At 42.2% G+C, this 18,186-nt stretch overlaps 1 protein-coding gene across 1 annotated transcript in view; it reads left to right on the top strand.

The window, feature by feature from the left end:
• The window catches only part of kcnn3 (potassium intermediate/small conductance calcium-activated channel, subfamily N, member 3), a gene marked incomplete at both ends in the record, with an annotated part of 63,684 nt that overhangs the window by 22,784 nt on the left and 22,714 nt on the right, over window positions 1–18,186 (top strand). Inside the window, 2 exons of the mRNA XM_083910643.1 lie at window positions 15,263–15,559; window positions 16,610–16,731. Of these exons, the coding sequence (XP_083766769.1) occupies window positions 15,263–15,559; window positions 16,610–16,731 (419 nt within the window). The remainder of the gene's footprint in view (window positions 1–15,262; window positions 15,560–16,609; window positions 16,732–18,186) is intronic.

The raw sequence follows: 18,186 nt of genomic DNA, 5'->3' as shown, positions 1-18,186 counted from the left end.
GCGCGGGTTTTCTCCGGGTTCCTCCCACAGTCCAAAAACATGCAGATTTGGGGATTAGGCAAATGGGTCACTCTAAATTGACCGTAGGGGTGGTATGGAATGGTTGTTTGTCTCTATGTGTCCTTGTGTCTGTGTCCCTGTGATGGACAGGCAAACTGTCCAGGATGTACCCCGCCTATTGCCCTATGTCAGCTGGGTTTGGCACCAGCACCCTCATGAGGAGGATAAAGTGGTAGAAGATGAATGAATGAATGGATGGATGGATGGATGGATGGATATTCACACTCCTTTTCTATTAGTTTTTCCCCACTTATATAATCTGGCTGTTTAACCCTGTTTGGATTTGGCATGCATACTTCTCATTACCATAACTACTAGACCCTGTGTGATATCTACAAAATTCTAAAACTACTGGAAATCAGAGAAATAAGAGCTTATTGTCATTATGGTACACTGCCACGGAACAAACAGTCCAATGACAGACAAGTTATCTTGGAAAAAAAGGTTTCAGAAGCACTCACTCATTGAACAGTTTTTTTGACAATTCTACAGCCATAAAATCAAAATAAATCCAGGCGGCCTGAATATCATGATGGTCATAAGAGGGTTAAAAGAAAATGCTACTGGACTTTCAGCTCGTCTCTAACCGTGTCTGTCTGCTGTTTGAGAGACAAACAGTCCACTTATACTCCATTTATCATCTGCTGGAAGCATGCCGATGAAGTGAGAGTGAACCATCTGTAACATTAATGAAATATTGATTAAGCCGCAAGAAGCTGGAGCTAGGCTGTGTTTAGCCTAGCTTAGCACAAATAAGGAACGCAAAGGCAAACGGCTAGCCATGCTTAGCTGTAGTCACAGTGACACTAGTGAGATTTGCACATTGTATGTTGTTGATTTAAAGCTCACATAGAGTGGTCCTGTTGCACATATATGTTAGTTATGGAGGTCTACTTACATACATTAACTTGTTTTTATGGTCTTTATGGTCTTTATGGTTTACAGCAACTAGGAAAACCTCCTAGTTGCTGTAAACGAGCCGATAGAAATCTCTCTTTTCTGACGCTCTCGTCAGCCGCGCTGTTAAAGACTGAAATCTCACACCCAGTGTGTTGTGATTGGCCAGCCAGCGTAGAGCCTTCCCAACTGCCTTGTGATTGGCCAATACCCGGAAGTGACATAATCAGCACACTCGCTCTCAGAAGCGCAGCTCCCCCCTCTGGAGCGGTGGATGCACTGCTACTCATTATCAAAACATTGTTTTAACAATGTTTAAAAATAGCTTCGTCACGACTCCCCGCCGCAGTCCCTTTTATGACTTTGACCCAGAGTCAGAAGACACTGTCGCTCGTGAAACACCTCCACAACGGACGTTATTCTTCTTCTGCGGTTCAATGTACGCAACCAGATGTGCCCGGACTAGTGCCCGGAGCAGGAGGATCTGCTGTTCAGGAGAACCGGTGTTTACCTAACTGGAAGGGTTTTTTTCAGAGATCTCACTGAGCCCGAGATTAAAATGAAACACAGCGTTCTCAGCAGTGGCTGAACTGTTTGTTTCGAAACTTCAGGGCTTCATTAACAAGGTAATAACGCAGATACACACTAAAAAAACAGCGTTAATTGGAACTTCCGGGTCTAGGTCCGCTTTAAACCCGTAAAAATGTAATGTGATGCCTTTTGGCCGCGTAAAATTGACAATTTGTGGTTGAAGATGTCACATCAGTGACACAGTTACACAAACTACTTTCATGAAGGCTACGCATGAATCATACTCATTGCATTTTTAATATTCAGCACCTGCCCTTACTGGCTAACGCCTTTTGCTCATATGCATGATTAGCATGGGAACGGCAGGTTTGATACCACACACACACACACAATGAAAGGGCATTCTTCAATAAAGATCTCATTGTGAGATTATGGCACACTCTGCTGCAGCATTTTGCCCATGTAACAGGATATGACACACATGTATACACACACAACACACACACACACACACACACACACACACACAGCCATTCATGCGCACACAGCCATAATATACACACTTGTGCAGGAGGCTGGAGCTGCTGCACATCAGAATGATGTTATCAGGTTTAGCTGGCATTTATACCACCTTTCTCTCGCTCTCATTCCCTGATCTCTCTCAGTTTCTCCCCACACTCATGTCTTTTTATCGCGGTATCTTTTTGTTTTACCTCCACCGGCGTGCTTCTTTTTTTCTTTCCTTTCCCTTCTTCTTTCTTCTCCAGGCTTCTCCGTCTTTATCAGATTAGATCTGTCTTCCTTCTCCTCCACGGGGCCCTAAATCCAATTGTGCTGTTGAGTTTCACATCCTTTCTTCTCTGATTCTTCTCATTCCTCGATACCTTCTCCCGTTGTACTTGAACACTCACCTGCACTTCTCTCGTAGAAACCCACACAATTGTATAATTGTGTGTTCTTTTCATACAGTGGTTCTCTGCCTTATAAACTTCACATCACATACATATCCTCTCTGTCTCCTTCACTGTCCTTTTAGTCCAGGGGTCTCAAACTCAAATGACCTGGGGGCCAATGCACATCTATTGTGGTCAAGAGGGGGCCGGCCTAGAGAACAAAAAGTGGGAAAAAAACCAATTGTTCACAATATCACACATACTTTATAATACTATATTAACGTATTAAAGCGGAACTAGACCGGAAGTTCCTATTATCGCTGTTTTTTGGTGTGTATCTGCGTCATTACCTTGTTTATGAAGGCCTGACGGTTCGAAACAAACAGTTCAGCCATTGCTGAGAACGTTGTGTTTTATTGTAATCTCGGGGCTCAACGAGATCACTGAAAATCCCGTAATAGTTACGTAAGCATCGGTTCTCCTGAACAACCGATCCTCCTGCTCCGGGCGGTAGTCCGGGCACATCCGGTTGCGTACATTGAACCGCAGAAGTGGAATAACGTCCGTTGTGGAGGTGTTTCACGAGCAACAGTGTCTTCTGACTCTGGGTCTGACTCCGGTTTAAAGTCATAAAAGGGACTGCGGCGGGGAGTCGTGAAGAAGCTATTTTTAAACACTGTTAAAACAATGTTTTGATAATGAGAAGCAGTGCATCCACCGTTCCAGAGGGGGGCGCTGCGCTTCTGAGAACGGATGTGCTGGATAGTACTGGCCAATCACAAGACTCTGTCTTCTGGGGGGGAAAGTTCACTCTGAAATCTCGCAGCAGAAAAACACTGTCAGAAAAGAGGATTTCTATCGGCTAGTTCACAGCAACTAGGAGGTTTTTGACCATAAAAACAAGTTAATATATGTAAGTAGACCTCCATAACTAACATATATGTGCAACAGGACCACTCTATGTGACCTTTAATATCAAAAACAGACATTTATTTACAATTACATAAATAATAGTGTGGACAACTGTAATTAAAATTTGTACCAGGAGCCGTTTCGGCCACTGCCATTTGTGGCTCGGGCCCTAACAAGAGTATTTATATATGTAATTAAATGTTCTATATGATACATTTAATAATGGGATAATGATGACCAAATGTCTTTAAAATTACTGTTATAAAAAGCATTGCTAGCAAACATATATTATGGCAGCTGTGCCTCAGCTACACACTGTGTTTAAAAGACGGTGAGGTCGTGGGCCAAGTTTTCATTAGAACATTATATTAAGTGGGGGGCCGCATGTGGCCCCCCAATACAATAGTTTTCATAATTTTTATATCTCTATTAACAAAGAAAATACTAAATTCGTAGCCTACTCGTTTTGCTGCTTCCGGCGCCATCTTTGTTATGTGAACATGCAATGCATTCTGGGTAGCCCTTGCTCCCAATGGTGGTCTCGGAAAATCTCAATATTGAGGGCGATACAGCCCTTAAACTCGCCCCTCAACTTAATTTTTCTGAGAATCGGGACAGCACTTGCACTAGAGGGAGCGCACATTTTTGAGATTGAGGGTTAAGATTGAGGGTTAAGCAAGGAATTGGAATTCACCCTTATTCCCTTGAAGACTTTAAGTTCTTATTTACTTTGCATTATCTGCCAAAGAACACAGGGATGAGATGTTTTAAATGTTACAGCACTTGTCATTCAAGCATTACAGTGAAAAGTGTTTTTCATTTAAATGAAACACATTCAGCCCCAAACAATTACAGCCCAGACAAAAGCAAACTGTTGTATCTTTAGTGTTCAGCTGTTGGTGTTTTTAAATCTCATCACAGTGACACACTTGCTGATAAAATACACGACCTTTTGATTTTTATTTCTCATTCTCCAACATTTTTCTGGATGGTTTTTTCCGATTTGTGTGTCTCTGTTCTCTGTTGTTCTTTCATATCATCTCCGATCAAAGGTATTTCTTCACAGAGGAAATTTGGACAAGTGTTAAGGAGAGTAATTCAATTATTGATCATTGAATTAGATTTATGTCCGTCACTGTTAATGTTGTGTTGTCTGTGTGTGTCACATGTTAAAGTTTCCACAACTCATTAACAAATGTGGCAAGGGTTATAATCAGAAAACTATATTACCTCAGACATTTAGTGGTACGAATGGAGTCATTGGACCAGTTTACAGCCAGTCGTCACAGGAACGTTTCAATTAACAGTTAAACAATCCTGTCAAGACCTGATTAGCCATTTGTACAATAAATGTTGCTGTCAACATATTCAATTAAAGCTAGGTCTTATTTAGCTCCAATTTAATATTAAGTATTGTAAGATATTTTCTTGTTTTAATGGAAAGTGTCTCAGTTGTATCAATATATATTAAAGCTGCAACTTTTAAATGAAACCAAATGTTCCCAATGTCAAACGAGTTCACACAACACTGACATTGAAGACAGATGGAGGCAACATTATGCTAATAAAGCAAGACTGCTGCTACTAACATCCACGGAAAAAATCAGTAATGAAGTCTACTGCTAATAAGACAGTATTTTCACAGTTTTATAAGATAAATGCTGCAAGCAACTACAGTGCCTTACTATTGATATAATATGAAATCCTTTAACTCCACGCTCACTAATTTTTTACTGTCACTGAAAATTACAGTTTTGTCCTGTAAATGAAAAATACAGTGTAAACTGATACTTAAAATTACTTTCACTGTATTTTACAATTAAATGACTATTTAGCTTGTATTATTTGTACATTTCAATAATCTATTAAAAAAAAATATGATTGCACACAGTTAAAGGCGCTCTGTTTGAACCTGGCCACGAGCACGGAAGGCAAACCATAATGAAATTAACTGAGTGATTTTTCATTCATGTGATTAAAATGTAAGAGAAAAAGCAGCTTCTTATTGCACTTTACTTTTATTTGAATGTAAAGATGACATGTAAAAACTTCACATGCTGGACAAACTGCATGTTAAAAACAGTATTACGAACATACATCCATCCGTCTTCTACCGCTTATCTGTGGTCGGGTCGCGGGGGGCGTAGCTTAAGCAGGGAATCCCAGACTTCCCTTTCTCCGGCCACTTCATATATTACATATATTAACAGTATTACGAACATGTGCCGAATATTATGATGGGAAATTTCAAGTCATTCCTACATACTTTTTGTTTTTGTCAAAGTGGCAAATGGATAATTTCCTGATTTTCAAAAAATCATGAAAATTATTCCTTAAGAGCTTTGCAAATATTTTCAACGGATCCTTGTTCAGGGCGATGCCGACTATTATGATGGTAAATTTCAAGTCATTCCGAGATACTTTTTGTTTTCGAGAAGAAAATCAGCTCACTGTCAAAGTGCATCAGGGCAAATGGATCATTTCCTGAATTTCAAAAATTAATTACAATTATTCCTTAAGAGGTTTGCACTATTTTCAACGCATCCTTGTTCAGGGCGATGCTGACTATTATGATGGTAAATTTCAAGTCATTCCGAGATACTTTTTGTTTTTGAGAAAAAAGTCAGCTCACTGTCAAAGTGCATCAGGGCAAATGGATTATTTCCTGAATTTCAAAAATTAATTAAAATGATTCCTTAAGAGGTTTGCAATATTTTCAACGGATCCTTGTTCAGGGCGATGCCGACTATTATGATGGCACATTTTGCACTACACTTGTTGTCTCCGAGTCCCGATTTTCCTCCCATCTCACAGTCTCACATGTTCATGCTGCACAAACCCTGATGAAAAGCAGTGTATGTTAATTGCTAATAGTGTTTTTGTGATAGACCTGCAGAGAGATCTAATCATACACTAACTTAGCATTTGCAATCTGACCTCGACATCACTAAAATTTTTTAACTATTAATTTAATTAGGCTTCTACTTCTCTAAATTCTGTTGCATGACTCACTAATCTGCTCATGATTCCCTTCCTCTTTCCTTCACTCGTACAAAACAGCAACTTTTACAAGCGTGGGAACATGAAAGAAAGTACTCTCAAACAAATGGATTCATTTTTGCTCACGAAAAGAAATCAAGAAATCCAGACTTGGAGGCAAAATTGAATTGTTGTTGAAATTAATCAAATAGAAATGCTGAGAGAGTGTGAGAAAGGGATATTTCTCCAGTCCATTAGTGCACTTACATTATGCATTACTGAACTGTGTTATTTGGTTACTTTTGGAGGATTTTATCCATTGATAAAGGAGACACCGGCTTGGCACTCACAGGCAAGATGGCATTAGGAAAATGTGAGTGAGCAAAAGCCTTCAATAGAGGAATGTTTCCCCAGGTCCTGGAATGTATTCAACAGTCATTTTATGATGTCAAGTTCTGCAAGTTATTTTGCATAATATACAGTCAGTCGTGTAAACAACTGTGTAAACAACTCCTCAACATTGGTGGAGTCATCACTGCACGGCTGCATGAAAATGCTGTGACTTTGTTTTATACGAGACGCACAAATAATACACCAGACTCTTCTGTTAAATGATGAGATGTAAGACATTTTCCTTGCTAAATGTTGGAGATTAAACCACATTTTTAAGTATTTTTTATCTGCTCTACAGTTGTGGCATTTTTCGGTGCCATTCTTATGTCGGGCTTCTTGTTCGTGACTCTTGACGTGACAACACTCTGACACAATTGCCGGCAGTCTGACGATGTTGCATGGTATCAGCCTGCTTTGCACCTCGTCAGTGCAGGTACTAAAAAAAGTACCAGGTACCATGTACTGTGTAAACTGCTGAAAAAGGGCCAATTCCAATTCCTATCTTAACCCTCAATCTTAACCCTCAAGCTCAACCCTTAATCTTAACTGGCCGTCAAAACCAAGTGTTGAGGGTTATTTTGTCACTTAGAAATGGGACACCCCTTAAATGCAGATACGTCTTCAGACTGCGGGGGGCAGAATAACGCGAAAGCTGCGTCCAGTCTGTCAACTCCAAAAAAAGAAGAAGAAGAAGAACACATTTACGTCAGGATTATTTATTACGATCCGTTTGTCAGTCAAGTTATTAGGTTGTCAGTTAGTTATAAGATGATACTCATACAAATACCACAACCACGGACATATTCAGCTGACAGTTACCACACACCACGGCTTATTGAAAAGTAAACCATAGCAAACCATCGCTTGTCCGCGCCGGCCGGCTATTGACAAAAGATCGTAAAATAAAAATAAATTTTACGCAACAATGATGTCATTAATCCATAATATGGGCCTAAACTAAGATAATACAATGGTTTTCATCATTTTTATATCTCTATTAACAAAGAAAATACTTAATTTGTAGAGTCCTCGCTTCGCTGCTTACGACGCCATCTTTGTAATGTCAAAACACGCAATGCATTCTGGGTAGCCCTTGCTCCCAAGGGTGGTTTCGGAAAATCTAAATATTGAGGGCGATACAGCCCTTAAACACGCCCCTCAACTTAATTTCTCTGAGAATCGGGACAGCACTTGCACTAGAGGGAGCACACATTTTTGAGATTGAGGGTTAAGCAAAGAATTGGAATTCACCCAAAGTATAATATGTTGAAAAAAGCAACTGTTTAGTAGGGTTATCAAATCATGATAATGCAATATTTGTGATAATATTTTACAGAATTTTCAAAATAAAAGTGTTGGAGCGATTAATTGTTAATATTTGGAATGCAAAATGCAACTACATTAACTCATTGTCATTGTCATTGACGTCTATAGATAGATACTTGCGTTCACTGCCAATGACGTCTGATGAAAGAAGAGAGTATTTTTTCGGTGTTTACATAGTCATCGTCTTGGAAAAATCCGTCAAAATGCTGTAAAACACTTGGCAGTTCTGCGCTGAAAATGGCCGGCAGCCAATGAGTTAAGTGCCGCATGAAATCAGTTGGAGGCGCCTCGTGTGGCCCACGAGCCGTGAGTTTGAGACCTCTGCTGTAGGGGGCAAAAATAACCGTTTGGACCAATTTATTTCCAACAAATGTGAACGTTATATTGTGTCTCGCTCACACGTTGCCATTTTTAATAAAAATGTTCCCTTCATTTCAAACGAAGGGAATTCCTCGTCGTAAGACGCCACAGGTGGAATCCCCCGTTTCTTTTACAGCAGTTGCTTTTTTTAGACTTTCGAGTGGCAAAGAAGACAAACATCTCTCATGCAGACACCACAACCACAAATCTCTCCTCATCGCTCGCTCTTTCCAACACTTCCTTTGCACTTAGTTGACACCCTCTCCTTCTCTTTTCTGTCTCGTCTGTGCTGGGGTTGCTCTCTTCTCCCTGTGTAATTGTGTGTGTGTGTGTGTGTGTGTGTGTGTGTGTGTGGCTTGCCCCAGTTATTTATTTCCCTCGTTCCACAGATTTCCATGCTGTAGCACCCAGACAATTCCCACAGGTGTGACTATGTGTGTGTCAAAGTAAAGTGTGTGTGTGCACGCTGCTCAGTGTTCATTATGTCTTCATCTCCTTCAGTGATCAGGAGTGTCTGCATCCCAGACTGAGATTTAGCCTTTTTTTTTCCCCCTCCCGTGAGAAATGCCGACGTATTTGGCAGTCTCTACCTCTTCGTAGAGCCTCTCGCTTGTTTGCTCCGTCGGAGTCTGACCAGCGCTGTGTCTGGTTCCATGATGAGAGACATCTGCAATAAGGGACTTAACGCGATTACGAAAGCTACAGCAGCCTCAGGGACTGGAGGAGGTTGACGAGCAGTTGGTGGATGGATGGATGGATGGATGGGTGGATGGGTGGATGGATGGATGGGTGGCAAACTCCTTGAACAGGTTACATATTGTGCCAAGAACAGAAGGAGGTCGAGAGGATCCTTTCAGAACTCACACCTTCCCTTGTGAAAATACCTTTGCCAGTCTTTCCTCCTGTCATTTTCACACATTTGTCTCTTTTTTCCCTTCTTATCTCACACTGGCCTGCTCTGTGTGTGTGTGTGTGTGTGTTTTCTCTCCGACTGCCCTCTTTCTGTCCTGTCCACATTCTCTTTTCCCCCTCCCACAGAAGACACTTGTTTTTTTTTTGTCATTTATCCTCTGGGGCTTGTTCTTTATGTCTAGTTTTATTTAGTTTTGCTGTTCTCTTCCCTCCCTGTCCGGTGTTTCTAGTGATAGAGTTGACAGGGTGTGTCACACACACACACACACATGCTTATAAACCTTGACAATCCCTACCTACTTTTCCTCTATACCAACGATTCCTCCTCCTAACTCCCTCCCTCTGTCCTGGTCATGTTGGGGCAGTGGCGCTCACTCACTCCCATTGACAGATTACTTTCCTAATGGAATTTAATTATTTATCCCTTCCTCATGGCGATTTAGCCAGGAAAAGACCGACAGGGGGAGCGTGAGGGAGGACAGCGCGGCGAGGGAGGGCGGGCGGGCGGGCGGAGGCAAAGAGGAAGGGAGAGGTGCTCATTTCCTCCAGTGGCAAGAGAGACTGGATCATCTCTATTTTGATTTGGAGATATGTCATTCAGATAGAAGAGAAAGGAGTGTGAGTGATGTTAGGAGGAGGAAAAACGGAGAGGTGGAGCAGAGATGAGAACGAGGGACGGTCACGGCTGACGGAGCAGCACAGACACACAAACTCTCTGTGAAAAAAAAAACCCAAAACAGAACGATATACGCGTGTGTGAATGAGTATACGAGACATTTAGTGGCGTATTATGTCAAACTTAAAGGCGCCATATGTAAGAATGTGGCCAAAAATGGTTACTAGCCTCAAATTCAAAATACCGAGGTCTTTTAGGTTTCGTTTCGTTTCGTTTCGTTCTCCATTTTAGCTCAGACATAACTGGCAACCCGTGGTTGCTCGGCGCCCAGTTTGCTCACGTTGCATCATCTGTGTTCACAGGAGCAGAATTATAACAAAAAGCTTTAAAGGTGCCATATGTAAGAATGTGGCCAAAAACGGTTGCTACATTCAAATTCAAAATACCGAGGTCTTTTAGGTTTCGTTTTCTGACGTAACTGGCAACCCGTGGTTGCTCGGCAGCTGAGACTCTACTGACTGCAATGATTGGCAGACGGCGGTAGGTGGCGCCACATGCCAAAACATGATTTCAAAACATAATCATGATTTGCAGTCTGCAAAAGATTTTTTTTTATGCAAATATTTTGCCTGTACTGTTGTTGTTGGTGAGTTCAGTTTGTTATATGAACATTATTCCTGAGTCTCTGTGACATATTAGGAGGATTTTATGGCCAGTTGCTTTAGATGTATTACATAATGCACCTTTAAACAAGCATATGCATACATTGCTTTATTTGTTACATTCATCCCCTGGAGATTTTTTTTTTTTTTCCAATCTTAAACCACAAGTGTACATGCCTAACTCTAATCATTAGTCCTGACTCTCAGTCGTTAGCTGTGTGGGAATCAGATTTGTGTCCTTGATTGGGAGGAAAATCCCTGTCGAATAGATCACTGACGCCAAAGTGAGAGTGACACACACACACACACACACACACTGCAAAGAAAATGAGAGTGAGACAACATTTACTTCCTCCCCGTTCTTCACCTTCACCTACACTCGTCACACACCTCTCCATCTTTTTCCTGCACCTTCTTGTTCCTTTCTTCGTCTGAAGCTGCTTCTCCCTCTCTCTCTCTCTCTTTCTCTCTCTCGCTCTCTCTCTCTCTCGCTCGCTGGGGATCCTAATTAAGCTTGGCTGCTCTTTGATGTCGTCGCCTTGGCAACAGTCACCGCGATGAGGCTGGGTCTGCACACTCTCGCAAACTCACCCAGGCATACACAAATACAGTACACACACACACACACATTTACAGAAAGTACTCGAGATTGTAGCCAGTGTGTGACCCCTGGTTCAGATGATAGCTAACACAATGACTCAGACATGTGCGTAGGCTTCATATGTGTGTGTGTGTGTGTGTGCGTGTGTGTGTCTTGAATACATGCGTGCACACATGTGTTACAACGGCAGAGCAAAGACAGCGTCCTCCACGCCGCGGAGCCATGGATACAGATAATGAAGAATTAAGCCGGCCGTGTTTGTAGATGTTGGCTGAAGAAGAAGAAGTGACAGAGCTTCGGTTCACAGTAACCGCTTGGACGCGACGCCACGCGCTTTGTTCTGACATTCAACCTCTTACCTGTCCCTGTGTTTTGTCTTCCTAAATAAATGTTTGTGTGGGCTGAAAGCCCCCTCGAGATGAATCATGTGGTAAAGAGCAACCGCTCGCGCCGGCTGTTACTCGAGGCAGTACAGCGTATGACAAACTTGTCTGACTTTTAGCAGGGGAGTTCCTCATTTTTCTCTCTGAGCCCTGGCCTTTTCTTCATCATCTCTGTTATGAGCTTCTTTTCTGTCCACTGCAAAAAATCCCCTATTAAGGTCGTCCGTGTCCACGTTTGAGACATTAGAATGGAGGGAATACACGCTGTTGTTTAGGAGTGGGTCAACGTTTCTATTTGTCGTCCTTCCTTGTGCATAGGCCTGTCACGATAACAAATTTTGGCGGACGATAAATTGTCTCAGAAATGATTGCGATAATCGATAATATTGTTGTTCTGAGATAACTTTCATCTAATACAATGATAATGGTATAATAATGCAGATACACCTTTTCAAAGAGAAATTAACTTTTATTTTTTAAAGAATATTTAACACTAGAACACAATAAATTAACAAACAAGCAAAAGCAATAAATAAAATGGGTTAGCTGCACTCTGCTGTGGTAGGCTACGCCAGGAGTCCCGCCTCCACACACACCATGCGACTGACTAGTGACTGACACTCATCGTTACTCTGGCTTTACACGGCAACGCTCCCGGGTGAAACTGACAAAATATTTTATCAGATGTGCCTTTCGTTTAGACGGCGACGGCCTTTTTGGGGCTTAAAAACGCAAAAAAATTAACCCACCCTCCAGAGTGGAAATGTTAAAAACGATCCGCTGTCGCGTTCCCGTCTAAAGGGTTGAAAACGCTAAAGTGTTTTCTGAGCTGCTCACGCTGGCACGACGCTGAAGTTGGCACCACATTCGACGCTGAAGTTGGCACCGCATTCGCCTCAGGTTCTCTTAAGAGGACCGGGGACGAATGTGGTGCCAACTTCAGCGTCGTCACGCTGGCTATCCTCCTGTACGCTGACTTAGCTGCTCTGATACCTGTCCAGGAGTCATTTCAGCAATTACGCCGAGTCAATGTTTTGGTTTTCGACTGTGGGCTACTACTCGGCGCTACTAGAGAGAAGTAGAAGGAAGTTTCAGCGAGTGCGCGCGCTCCTGGTGTACTACATCAAATTTCACACACTTTAGGACCCGAGAGAGACGGGGAAAACAAAAACACATGCAAATGGCATTTATCGCGGCCAGAAAAATGATCGCGATATTTTTAATTATCGTGCGATTAATTGATTTATTGAATATCGCGACAGGCCTACTTGTGCAATATGATCATTGATAGGGGGCGCTCTACAGTAAACAGTCAGCAAGTTTCATTCACTGGGGCGTCGCTACCTGATGTCTCCTTGTGGTGGCGCTGCTCGAATGAATTAGGGGAAACTTGGGTGGAAGTTACCTGGCTGAAGAAGAGTGAGTTAACAGCGGGATAATAGTGCGGAAAGCTACGTTAAGAGATGCTCCATCCACGTTTAATACATAGACTTTATATATATTCTCTATGTTGTGAATAATTAGAGAATTACTGCACTTTTAACTTTTCACTGACCTTTTGTTTTCTTCGGTTAGACCGATATCGTGATTTATCACTTTAACGGCCAATTCCAATTCCTATCTTAACCCTCAATCTTAACCCTCAAGCTCAACCCTTAATCTTAACTGGTCCTCAAAACCAAGTGTTGAGGGTTATTTTGTCACTTAGAAATGGGACACCCCTTAAATGCAGAGACATCTTCAGACTGTAGGGGGCAGAATAGCGCGAAAGCTGCGTCCAGTCTGTCAACTCCAAAAAAAGAAGAAGAAGAAGAAGAAGAACACATTTACGTCAGGATTATTTATTACGATCCGTTTGTCAGTCAAGTTATTAGGTTGTCAGTTAGTTATAAGATGATACTCAAACAAATACCACAACCACGGACATATTCAGCTGACAGTTACCACACACCACGACTTATTGAAAAGTAAACCATAGCAAACCATCGCGTGTCCGCACCGGCCGGCTATTGACAAAAGATCGTAAAATAAAAATAAATGTTACGCAACAATGACGTCAGTAATCCATAATATGGGCCTAAACTAAGATAATACAATGGTTTTCATCATTTTTATATCTCTATTAACAAAGAAAATGCTTAATTTGTAGCGTACTCGTTTCGCTGCTTTCAGCGCCATCTTTGTTATGTGAAAACGAGCAATGCATTCTGGGTAGTCTCGGAAAATCTCAATATTGAGGGCGATACAGCCCTTAAACTTGCCCCTCAACTTAATTTTTCTGAGAACCGGGACAGCGCATTTTTGAGTTCACCCTAAATCACCATATCACAAAATCAGTGTATCGTGATATTATTGGTATCGTGGATCGTGTATCATATTGTGAGTTACTCTACCGTTAAGTTTGTAACTTGTTCCCAAAGTGAATCATTTGTTCAAGTACTAGTAAAATGATTCTTAAAGACCACTGCTTCACAAAAAAATGACAACTGTGGAGTAAAGACTGAAAACTGTTTCTCTTCTGTCTTCCGTGTCTAAAAATATGGTTCAATGACACACTGCAGCCATAGTAAACATAGCTCTTCCTCAAACCCTTCAGCTTTATCAGCACTTCACCTGTTCGCTCGTGAGTAACTGCACCTGCTCCTACACTCCATCCTTTTTTGTTTTTCTTGCTACCTGGGATTTCTTCGTCCCAAAAATGTGTCTTACCTTTGAAAGGTAATAAACCCCAGAGTCCTGCTGTGAAGCTGCAGGCACCGCTGATAGACAAAGAGGCAAATAGAGGACAGGACTGTGACCAAAATGGTTGAAAGTGTCACTTCTGCATGAACAGGCAGTTTGATACCGGAGTGTTTACGTTCTGTGCAAACACTGACAGACACAGAGACGTTCGCCTGCTTTGGTCCCCACTGAAGCGTGTCTGTGTCTGTGTCTGTGTCTGTGTCTGTGTCTGTGTCTGTATTCGTCCACATCGTTTCAAGAGCATAAAATGTTGCTGAATTTTGCATGACTTGAAACCTTAGTTTTGAACACTTAGCACCTTCTTTAATCATTCAAATTTGGCAAAGTGGTTCGTAAGACATTTTCCTGTGGGGGGCGACAGAGTCGGAGGATATTTTACATCGCTTCACAGGCACGTTTAAACTGGAGCTCTCAATGCTAGAAACATTTATATTTCATGGTGTCCTTTCCCCCCGGTGAGCCATCTTTATTCCTTTTAATGAAACCCGATTCTTACCACTTGCTTTTAACAACTAGGCTTTGATGTTAATATAAAGAGTAACCGCAGCAATTACGGACACAAAAATGTCCCCATGCGCAGAGGCAGAAACTGCAGATTAAGTCATATCATTCAGTGGTTCTGTGGTCCTTAGACTGGTAGAAATGCCCTTATTGTCATTTGAATATTGTTATGATTGTGATAAACAGGAAGGTGTTTTTACTAAAGAGCAGCAGCTTCCGATGACTTGGCATCTTTGGTTTAATTTGAGACTTTAGATGAATATGAGCCGAATCCCTGACTGAAGACTGAATGGATTACTGATTAGATGGATGTTGTTTCACAATCTCAAGAAAACAACATTTACTTCAAATTGCCTCTGGTTCCTTTAATCATCCGATCGGTCGACTGTACCGATGAGTGGACTGTGCCGGCCGAGGATCACAATGAACAGTTGCATTAAAAACAACTCCTCGCCACTTTTATAATTCTCCTCGTGTCCTTCCTGTCCCTGCAGCTGTTTGTCATCGACAACGGAGCCGACGACTGGCGCATCGCCATGACGATGGAGAGGGTCCTGCTGATTGCGTTGGAGCTGCTGGTGTCTGCGGTGCATCCGGTGCCGGGGGACTTCAAGTTTCAGTGGCGGGCGCGGCTGGCCTTCTCGTACGCACCGTCGCAGGCCGAGGCCGACCTGGACATGGTGCTGAGTGTGCCCATGTTCCTGCGCCTCTACCTCATCGCCAGAGTCATGCTCCTGCACAGTAAACTCTTCACCGATGCCTCCTCCAGGAGTATAGGTGCCCTAAATAAGGTTAGATTGTGTTTTTTTTTTTGCTTGCAGGTATGTGTCTGTGCACGATGCATTCCAAACGTGGTTGTCAGACATTTCACTGGAAATAGGCGACTGAGTTGTCGATGTATTCAGGTCAAGAGCTCTCTCTTCTGAATTAAAACTGTGTCCACGCTGTTCCCCCGGCTTCGGTCTCAAGTCCTTCCTTTACGTCCTTGCAGACACCCTGTTCCTCTTTATCTACCACTCCGAATCCCATTTTTCTTCTTTTGCAATAATTGTCAATAGAGACTTAGATGTAAGCTATGGTTTCATAAAACAATATGAGACGGGGGCGTGAAATGGGAACAAGATATTGCATACGGCTCAAATGGGGCATAAAAATAAAGTACGAGAACGAGATTGCTATGCGAGCGCGGGGGAAACGTGCACGGAGCATGTAATAAATGATTGGTGCCAGTTTCCCTAATGAGTTTAAACTAAAAACATTACTCTCAAATCAGGAAGCGGGTGTTTTTGCGGCATGTCGGAACGACGCGGTCTTACGAGGAAGTAGAGGGGAGAGGAGAACGGTGGAAGAGATGAAGTCAATTCCAAATGAGTGATTTAGCAGTTTGAGAGCGTATCTGCCGTGGCAACGATGCTGACCCTCAGGCTGCAGTCACAGACAGAAGAGGTGAAGTCGCCGTCGACGTGCAGCTCCAACGTGACGGCATATTTATCAGCTACTTTACCCTTCCAGGGCAAGAATTGTTGTTCTCTGATGATCTATTTTCCTGACATGAGGGTCTGCCTCTTATTGACAAATGAGCCACATATTTAAAAAGAAAAAACTGCACTAAAATGAGGCCAATTACTCAGAGACATTGTCCAGGTTGACCCGGGTCAGAGGATGAGCCCGGAACTTGATTCACATGACTGCAGAGTCCAGCTCAAAGCTACTCTGATGAGTAAATACATAAATGCAATACAATAATGACTGACTGACTCAAATGTCTTTTACGATGTTATTTTTCACCTCTGGTTTTTTTACTAATTGTGAGTATGTTTGTGTGCGTCCATGCATTTTAGGTGCATTTCAACACGCGGTTTGTAATGAAAACCCTCATGACTATCTGCCCTGGGACGGTGCTGCTGGTCTTCAGCATCTCTCTGTGGATCATCGCTGCCTGGACCGTGCGAGTGTGTGAGAGGTCAGTAACAAAGTTGGTCCATTTGCGTGTGTGTTTGTGGTGCGTGTCTGTTGTGCTGAATTAAACGTGTGTAAGAATTAGTGCCATCTAATTTTGAGACCTCCGTTTGTGGCCTTCACATACCAGAAAATATATAATTCATTCATTCATTTCTGTATGTATATGGACTTTTTGGCTCCAGGTAGAACCATTTTATAAAGGTTCCACCCGGAACTCTTTTGGAGGGTTCCACCAAGAACCCTTTTAAAAACCCTTTATTCAGGAAAGGGGTTTAAAAGGGTTTCTCTGGATCAAAATGGTTCTTACTGGAACCATTAGCGTTACCAAGGCTGGCTTTACACGACAACGCTCCCGCGTGAAACAGACAAAATGTTTTATCAGATGTGCCTTTCGTTTAGACGGCGACGGCAAACATGTCGGATTATATCCATCAGTCGGACATTCAAGTTGCCTTAGCTGCTCTGATACCTGTCCAGGAGTCATTTCAGGAAAATTAAGCCGAGTTAATGTTTTGGTTTTTCGACTGTGGGCTACTTTGCGTTACTAAAGAGAAGTAGAAGGCAGTTTCACAGTGCCACCTAGCCACCTGGCATGCATACTACATCAAATTTCACACACCTTTGCGTCACCGTGTGCATGCAGAGTTCCACCCAAAGACGCTCGTCTGAACGCCAAAATAAAAAGTGGGAACGCAGCGCTACTTCTGCGGTTTGTGTTCAGATCGTGTAAAGCTAGCCCAAGAACCCCTTTCTTCTGGAAAGGGTTTATTCGGAAGCAAATGGTTCCAGGTAGAACCTCAGCTCTTGTAGAAGGACGCTTTTGGAACCCTTATTTCTAAGAGTGAAGAACAAGAACCAGAAAATGGAATTTATATTTTTAAGTGATTAAAAAATGATACAAATATAAACTATGCCTATTCTATTTAATTTTCGCCAACAAACCTTAAAATCAATGGTGCTTTATTAGGCTGTTGTGTAATTGTATGTGGTGTACAGCAAATCATAGTTTGTTAAAAACTTCATTTTACTTGCTCCTTACCTCCTTCAGTATTTATAACTCGAACACAAACACCTAAGGGGATTAGTGATGGTGGCAGAGCAGAACTGTTCCTCCAAATGTCCTTCGAATAGGCAACAAATGAGATTCCAACTCCACGCGGCTTGAGAGCTGAAGCCAATGTGAATCCCCGTAGCACCAGGAAACGGAGCATTAAGAAAAGCAGACTGCCGTAAAGTGGCCTCACATTTACTGCACTAGTCAACAGGACAATGTGGCTCAAACTGGAGAAAAGAGCCGGATGGTAAAGGCCGGTCATTAGAGAGTTTGAGTTACATAACTTCACTTAAAGGGACTTTTATAATAATTGTATAGTATTGCTTTTAACTGTCTTCGATATCAGTTGGGTGTGAAGCTTTGAACGCATCGCTGCACAGCTGCTGAAAAAAACGTCTGGCA

This window comes from Microchirus variegatus (assembly GCF_963457635.1).
Source record: "Microchirus variegatus genome assembly, chromosome: 1".
Taxonomy (NCBI): Eukaryota; Metazoa; Chordata; class Actinopteri; order Pleuronectiformes; family Soleidae; genus Microchirus; species Microchirus variegatus.
The sequence above is the reverse complement of the archived record's forward strand: the minus strand, read 5'-3'. Positions and strand labels throughout refer to the sequence as shown.